The following is an 8362-nucleotide window of genomic DNA, read 5'->3' as shown; positions in this document are numbered from 1 at the left end:
GGTTCAAATGGAGCATCTCTGTCCTGTCTCCTTTTTCCCCTATCCTGACTCTAGACTCTGGGTCTCTTCTCCCAACCCCCACCCCGTTCTCCTCCTTCTCTGCTGAACTGGACTGGCCACACCCCCCTGGAGGCTGGCCCCTAGGGCTGTGCCTCTGCCCATCTCCCTCTCTCTCTTTATTCCTTTGTCCTGACACCAGGGAGTCAGAGCAGGAAGAGAGGCAGGTTGCCAGTGTCCCCAGACAGATGATGCCCAGGCTGGCTCTGGGCTTTGCCCAGGTTTTGCCATCCAACCTGGCCAGATGCCTCCCCACCATGGTCTGGTTGCTCCCTTCCAGGCTGCAGTCATGGAGGATGTTTGGTACCACTGGGCTGCTCCAAGATGAAGTTCAAGATTCTGGGTAAGTAGGACCTCTCTCCCCAGGACACATTGTGGGGGGAGGGGAGAAGAACTGAGTGACCTTGGCCCAGTCACTTCTTCTCTCTGGGCCTCAGTTTCCCCATCTGTAAAATAAGGGGTTAGCTTAGGTGATCTCTAACTCTGGCATTATGTAGTTGCGCCATCTCTGGCCTCAGTTTCCCCATCTATGAAATCAGATGATCTCTGAGATCCCTTCCCACTATGAACACTGTATTTCTGTGATCTATAACACTTACTCTTTGTGGGTGGCCTTGCTTGGAGAAGAGAGAGTTGAGGCACACATTCAAGGCCTCCTAGGCCTAAGTCTGAATAGCATCAAGGTCCCTGCCTTCTTACCTCCTTCTACTTCCATCTCTTACCTCATCCCCAACCCCCTCATTGTACCTCCTTGTATCATGCCATGACCATCAGTGCCCAGAGAATGTTATGGGGCCTCGGGTTAGAAATTCCCTGAGACCTGGCACCCTTTGTCCTATGGCATACCCTCTTAAAAACAGACTGGCTGACTGGCATCTAAGCTCACATGTCTTCCTTCTCCTATTTCTATAATAATTCTTTGTGAAGAAAGTAAACAAAACTCATTTCGTTGGCTCAGTTTCTCATTTTGGGAAACGGAGATTCAGAGAGGGCAAGTGACCTCCCAGGGTCACGCAGTTAGGAAAAGTAAGAATTGGCACTTGAACCCAGTTTTTTCTTGACGTTAAGTTTCCTTCCCTTAAGCCCTGAGCTCCCAGATCCTCTGCTCCCTCTCATCCCCCAAATGGACATGATGGTAGTGCTGTCATTCCCCACCTCACTCCACTGATGGACAGCACCTCAGCCCCTACCCCAGTGCTCTGCTGGTATCTGAGGCAGGACCACTGGAGACAGCTTTCCACTGTCAAGTCTTCCTGCCTAGCCAGCTGCATCCCCTGCAAGGCATCCCATTCTCATAAGCGTCCCCATTGCTGACAACATAGTGATGATTCCCCATACCCTTGCCCCTAGCTGACACATGCCCAAGATCTTGGGGAGCAGTTGGATGCTATTGAGAATAACTTGGTTGGGCTTGGTTTCATGATCTGGCTTTGCCACTTCCTAGTTGTTAAGTATCACCTTGGGCAAGTCAACTGCCTGAGAGGTAATGGGGACTTTAGAAAACAGAATGTCAGAGCTGGAAGGAACCCTAGAACAGAGAATGTTAGAGCAGGGAGAGATCTTAGAACAGAAAAACAAAAAACAAAAAAACAACATAGTGATGGTAGCTAAATGGTATGTGATTGTGACTAAGGCTCCTCAGTACCTGAGCTGGAAAGGACCTTAACAGAGGAGCAGGCCCTGGGAGGGCTCAGTTGTCCCCACTGAAGGGGATTGTGGATGATACAGAGATGGATGGATGGATGGCTCCTGGCTGACCGTGCCTGTTCTTTCAGTCCTCAGGAGCTACTGACGGTGAATTTCGTAAACCACCTGGGGAAGAAGATCGCAGTTCCTGTGAGGGAGGGTCAAAACATACTCCAGTTGGTGCTGAAGCACAATTTGAACTTCCCTGGCTTCGGTAGGTAACCAGGGCCTCATAGGCATCTCCTCATAGAGCCCAGGTCTTCCCTCATCCCCTTCCCCCCAAACAACCAACCCAAGGGCCAGTGACTCCACAGCCTTTTTGAAGGCAGCTAGACCATAGTCCTTGAGCTTGGGGTGGGGGAGTTGGGCGTGGGATGGGGGAGGAACCTAGGAATCTTCATGACCTGAAATCTTCATAGAATTGAACAATGGGACTTGAACCCCCAAGGCCCAGAATGCAGGAGGAGATGGCCACCTTATCCTGCTCCAATCAGATCACATCTGGAGAGTCTGACATTGACACACTGGGGCCTCTTTCGAGGCAGAGGGCTTTGAGACCAATCCATATGAGGGTGTGCTTAGCTCAGAAAAGAGAAGCCTGGGGGGCCTAAGGGGGAAGACACGCTAAGCCAGCTTTAATTATTTGAAGGGATGTCATAGGGAAGAGGGGCTCTACTCGTTCTGACTGACTTCAAAAGGCTTACCTATCCCCAATGGGTAGAAGGCTGATTTAGGCACAAGGTCAAAGTAAATGCATAGCCTTGGACTCTAGCTATGTCTGTATTGGTGGCCCTTTTTAGGAGGACCACTCTTTGGGGCATGTTACAAAGGGGACTGCTGTTCATGTATGTTGCATTTGAGGGTCTCCAAGATCCCTTTATAACCCAGAGATTCTGTGACCTCTTACTCCAGGACCAAAAGACCCCACATCGCAGCCATCCTGAGCCTCAGTTTCCCAGTTTCTAAAATGAAGGTGATAGTTATTAATACTAATTAATAGTTAATTTATCTAAAGAAATGGGAATTCTGATGATTATAACAGTGCTCTTGGCCACCATCTTTTCCCCTCTCATCCAGTCACAGAGACAGGAAAGCATGGGGCATATTCGGGGTGTAGAGAGGAATCCAGTTTGGACAGAACATAGAATTCATGGAAGAGAGAAATAGGAGATGAGAGTGGAAAGCAGAGCAACCTTGGGAGAGAGTCCTCAGTGCCAGGCAAAATAATTCAGATGTAGTGGGCAACAGGAAGCTTTAAAGTAGAGGGTTAAAATGACTAGATCCATGCAGAACCAAAAATAATAAGAGACCTCAGAGGACAGCTAGTCTAAACTTTTCATTTTAGAGATTCTTTTTTTATTCTGACCCGGGGGGCTTTAGATTTGGGCTAAGATGTTCCTGGATGTTTTCATTTGGGGATTTCTTTCAGGAGGTGACTTATGAAGTCTTTCCTCTGGTTCTAAGAGATTGGGGGCGGCTAGGTGGCACAGTGGATAAAACACCAGCCCTGGATTTAGGAGGACCTGAGTTCAAATCCGGCCTCAGACATTTGATACTAGCTGTGTGACCCTGGGCAAGTCACTTAACCCTCATTGCCCCACAAAAACAAAACAAAAACTATGTGATCAATGGTTCTAAGAGATCTGGGCAGTTTTCTATTTATTTATTTAAAAAGTTAAAATTTTTTTGGCAGTTTTCATTTATGATCAATTAACCTATGCTATCTAGGTTCGATTTTTCTTGTTCTTGTTTTTTTTATCATGGCTTTCGGGTAGAACAGTGAGTCTTACATCATACCTCCTGGATCTGTTTTCCAGGCCAATTGTTTTTGAAATGAGATAGCTTATGTTTTCTTCTATTTTCAAGTCTTTTGACCCAATAATAGCTCTTTATCATAAGTGTCTTTTTATTTATTCATTCTCTCAGCCTTATTTATTAAATCTAGATTTTGTGTTAGTGCCAGGCTTTTTGAGCTTCTGGGAGGGGAGATGTTGGAGTCTTATATGGTCCTAATCTCTATTGATTGGGATCCTGCCAATGCTTCCTTTGAGTATTGAATGTTGTGTTTTTCAAGGACCTCAGACCCTGAGCTGTAAACTTTCATCAGGCCCTAAGAAATCTGATCTAAGGCATGGCCTGGTTGCTGCCCTTCTGGTCTGAGCTTTGGAGGCTCCAGACCCTCATTTAGGTATGGGCAACACAACTGAAGACTTGCCCCTGGTTGTAGCTGATGGTGCAGTGTACAGTTGCTAGTTCTAATCCTTATAAGCTAGCTTCAAGGCTCTGCTGTTTAGTGATAGAACTGTAGGTCCACCTAGTTTCTGAAGTTCTTGCCTTGATCAGTTACCTGTGATCCAGCTTCAGAATCACAGTGAGAGTGATACACATTCACCCTTGGTCACTTTGCCTGTGGGTTAAATCCATAATATTGGGTTGGAAAAATGACCCTCTGGGATTTTTCCCTAGGTTTCCTGATCACTACCCAGAGTCTGGTGCTCTTCCTTGATTTTTGTTGGAGTAGCTATGGGAGAGAACTGGACTGTGCCAGTTCCTTCTGCTTTTGCCATCTTTTGCCATCTGCTTTTTGCAAAGGAGGAACTGAAGCCCAGAGAAAAGTCTTGCCCAAGGTCATACATAGGTTCAGAAATCTAAAGTTGGAAGGGATCTCAAAGAATTCAATCCTTTAATTTTATAAATGGGGAAAATGAGGCCCAGGGAAGGGAAGGAACTTGCCTGTGGTCACATAGTAAGTGTTAGGGGTGGGATCTGAGCACAGGTTTTCCTGACTCCAAGTCCAATGTGCTATCTATCATACTCTAACACAAGGGAGATAAATCTATCAGTCCCTTGAGGGATGGATTGGAGGAAAGAATGAGAGTGGACATTGAAGACCTATTAGGCAATAGTCAGGGTAAGCATTAATGTAATTTAATTCAATTCACCAAATCTGCTCAGAATATCTCTGTAGGGTCCCCCATTCCACCAAGAGCAATGGAAACATGTATGTCCTGGAAATGGGACAGAAAGGAAGAATCATGTGTCTCTCAGGCCCTAGCTTCTTTGGTCTTGGACTGTTGGCAAATGAAGTCAAAATCCCTAAATTCTTGTTCCTTGGGCTGTCCAGGTAACCCCTACTTGGTCTTTTCTACCAATACTACCTACCCTCAATGATAGAATCTGGGACCACCTACATGGGAAGAGAGTAGCTCTGTCTTAGAGGCTCTACCAGAAGGACATAGCTGAGGTCAGTATGTAGAACCAGCATCACATTCACCTAGCGCTGGTGACCTGGAGGAATCTCATCAGAAGCAGAGCCCAGCCTTGGTATGTGAAGAGTCAGTGACTCCTTGACTGGAGAACAATTGTAGGAATGATAGGGAGGGAGAAAGCAAATGGAAGTTGTGGGTAGAGGGAGGGAATCATATGGTAAATGAGGAGCCCATAGGATGTGGCTGAGGGAGCATCAGGAGCCCTGGTGTGGAGTTGGGAGGGTCAAAGGATTGGTGGCTTGGGATTTGTGGTGGACAGAGGAGGTGAGCCATGTTCTGGGTTCAGCCATGCATCCATACCATTTTGGGAGCAATGAAGAGAGATGAGGCCCAGGTGACATTTATCCAAGGGCCACATTTCTGAGCTGCCTGTTGTGTCTTCAGAGGAAAAGAGCATGTCCAGAGGATGGAGGCAGGCCCCATCTTTGGGCCTGGGTGACATCAGGGGTGATCAAATTCTTGCCAGGCAGATGCCTGCCAGGGAGAGGGTGAGTACAAGCAGCCCCATGAGACTTCTCACCCTAGGGGCCTGTGAAGGGACTCTGTTCTGTTCTACCTGCCACGTCATCCTGGAGAAGGAAGTCTTCCAGAAGCTAGGTCCCATCTCTGAAGACGAGCTGGACATACTGGATCTGACCTGTGGTGTCACAGCCACGTAGGTATCTGAGGTCAACCGAGGTGGGAGTGGGTAGAGCTGGGAGGATGAGCTTACATCTACAGACTCTCTTGGCCCTCTGAGGCATGGAGGTTGGGGTTAAGGATGCAAGACAATGGTCCTTGGCCTGCATTTTTCTTTCTATACAGATGACTCTCATCCCCATCTCCAGCCCACATCTCCCTCCTGAGAGCAAGTCCCATGTCTTCAAAGGTTGGGAAGACTGATGACTTGAGTTCAAATCTAGCTTCTGATACTTTTTTGCTACCTTTGTGACCTTGGGCAAGTCACCTAACCTCTTTGGATTTCAGTATCCCCATCTGTAAAATGAGAGGGTTCGACTCGATTACCTCCTAGGTCCTTTCTAGTTCTATATCTATGGTTCTGTGATTTCTCCCCAGATGTCCCAGAGGCATCTCAAACTCAACCTGTACAAAGCAACTCATTCTATCCCCCACAAACCCACCTCTCTTCTGAATGTCAAGGGCTACTTGGCTTCTCCTATTTGCTCCCCCAATCACTTTGATGGGAAAGTCCCTTTAGGGACCCGGACCAGACAAGTGATTTTATTGGGTTAGGGAAATCTCAGGTGAGAAAACCCTTTCAAATATAAGGTAAGTAAGCAATTTCTCTGGAATTTATAGAGATTTGACCAGAACACTGAAAGATTAAGTCACTTCCCCAGGGTCACTGGGCCATTAAGTCAGAGGTTGCAACAGCAAACTTCTGGTTTTGAGGTCAGATCTCTAAGCACTACATCATATTATCTCACTGCAGCATAATGGAGAGAGGGATCTTGGAACAGAGAATGCCCAGGCTGGGAGGACCCTTAGAAAATGGAAGGTCAGAGTTTAGGGGGACCTTAGAGCTTGATTATTTCAACCTGCCCAACTTACAGGTGAAAAAACTGAGGCTCAAAGACTCAATTAAAATCACATAGGAAGCCAGGGCCAGAACTGGGACTCAAATTCAGTTCTCTTGTCTACCAAGCCAGGTCTCTTGCCACTACGTGCTGCCATTTTCTCTTTCTAGATCCCGTCTGGCCTGCCAACTGTGTATAACCAAAGACATGGACAACCGGATCTTCTGGGTCCCCATGGGGACTGACACCTCCGGATCCAAGTAGCGGAAGTAGCTCTGGCATCAGGATGGGGGGCAGGGGAAGGCTGGGGTGGGGGGGGGAGGGATGGTGCCCACCAAGCCCAATCTCTTCTTCCGTTTCTCACCCTTGACTGGGTACCTGTTCTGGCACAGTGGACAAGGTAAACACTAGGCCACAGTGAAGTGGCGGGAAGGAGAAAAATATGGCTCTCCATGCAACCCTTGCTTCCTTGTTTAAAAAATATTAATAAATAATGATCATCCTTGGAGTTTGTTATGCTTTCCCAAAACATTGAGCCTCACAATAATCTAAGAGTCTTTAATCCCCATTTTATAGATGAAGAAACTGAGGTGCAGAGAAAGGAACTGACTCAACCAAGGTCACAGTTAGGGATTAGCAGAATGATAACAAGGTACTTTCTACTACATTGGGTTTTTCTTTAAGCCCTAGTGGGGGAAGAGAGGGAGGAAAGTTACAGAGGCAGATTTCAGCTTGAGGGAAAGAAAAATGTCCAACTGAGCTACCCCCTAAGTGAAATGGGCTGCCTAGAGAGGTAGTGAGTTACCTGTGATTAGAAGTCTTCAAGTGGTGATGTTGTAAAAAGACCTAGACTGGATGTCTTGTGAGGTTCCTTCCAACAGGGAAATTGTGGGATACCTCAAATAAAGAGCGATGCTGATTCCTGGGGGCTCGTCCAGAAACGGCGGTGGATCTGGACACAGCATTCTCACCAAAGTTTATTTATAGCCCAGTACCATTGGGGAAGGATGACATTGAGAAGGATAGAATCTTTGGGTGAGACGACACAGACCAAAAATCAAGGGAGCTTCTAGGCACGGATCATATGATTCCATGATTTTTAGAAGAACCTAAACATTCTGTCTAAAAATAGGTTGGGCTACCTTAAGGGAAATGGGGTTCCCCAACCCTCAAAGCTTCCAGGATCAAATTTTAAATCATCCTTTTGACTTTTAAAGCCATGTCTGAACATGTCACCCCTCAATAAATTCTAGTGGCTCCCTATTGCCTCCAGGATCAAGTATAAAATCGTCCTTTTGACTTTGAAAGCCCCTTTTAACCTGACCTCCCTATCTTTCTGGACTCTCCCCAGCATGTGCACTTCAGTCCAATGACACTGGTCTTCTTACTGTTCCTCAAACCAGATACTCTACCTCATGACTCTGTGTTTTCAGTGGCTGGAATATTTTCCCTTCTCATCTCTGCCTCCTAGCTTGCCTGACTTCTTTCAGGTCTCAGCCCAAATCCCATCTTCTACAAGACGCCTTTCCCAGGCCATCTTAACACCAGTGTCTTCCCCCTGAGATCACCTCTAATCTACCCTGTAGAGATCTTGCACATACAAATCAACAAGAATTTATTAAGTGCCTACTATGCGCCAGGCATGGTGCTAAGCACTAAGAATACAAAGAAAGTAAAAAAAAAAACAGTCCCTGCCTTCAAGGAGTTCACAATCTAACAGGGGAGACAGCATTCAAACAACTATGTATGCATGAGATATACTCAGGATAAACTGGAGATGTAGTTATCCCCTCCACATCATGGCTTTCCCCATTGCAGTTTTGATATATTACA

At 46.6% G+C, this 8362-nt stretch overlaps 1 protein-coding gene across 1 annotated transcript; it reads left to right on the top strand.

Annotated features, from left to right (window-relative positions):
- Window positions 1-245: 245 nt before the first annotated feature.
- On the top strand, window positions 246-6809 carry LOC122733408 (adrenodoxin-like). The gene is made up of 4 exons (XM_043973785.1): window positions 246-400; window positions 1833-1957; window positions 5538-5667; window positions 6700-6809. The coding sequence occupies exons 1-4, from the start codon at window positions 246-248 to the stop codon at window positions 6791-6793; spliced, it is 504 nt and encodes a 167-aa protein (XP_043829720.1). The 3' UTR covers window positions 6794-6809.
- Window positions 6810-8362: the final 1553 nt, after the last annotated feature.

This window comes from Dromiciops gliroides, chromosome X (genome assembly GCF_019393635.1).
Source record: "Dromiciops gliroides isolate mDroGli1 chromosome X, mDroGli1.pri, whole genome shotgun sequence".
NCBI classification, from domain to species: Eukaryota; Metazoa; Chordata; class Mammalia; order Microbiotheria; family Microbiotheriidae; genus Dromiciops; species Dromiciops gliroides.
Note: the sequence above shows the minus strand (reverse complement) of the source record. Positions and strands in the feature narration are given on the sequence as shown.

Excerpts from the sequence above, each read along its gene's own strand:
- LOC122733408 (XM_043973785.1), top strand. The coding sequence starts at position 246 with ATGATGCCCAGGCTGGCTCTGGGCTTTGCCCAGGTTTTGCCATCCAAC. Across the intron at positions 401-1,832 it reads GATGAAGTTCAAGATTCTGG|TCCTCAGGAGCTACTGACGG; the intron begins GTAAGTAGGACC and ends CTGTTCTTTCAG. Across the intron at positions 1,958-5,537 it reads TTTGAACTTCCCTGGCTTCG|GGGCCTGTGAAGGGACTCTG; the intron begins GTAGGTAACCAG and ends TTCTCACCCTAG.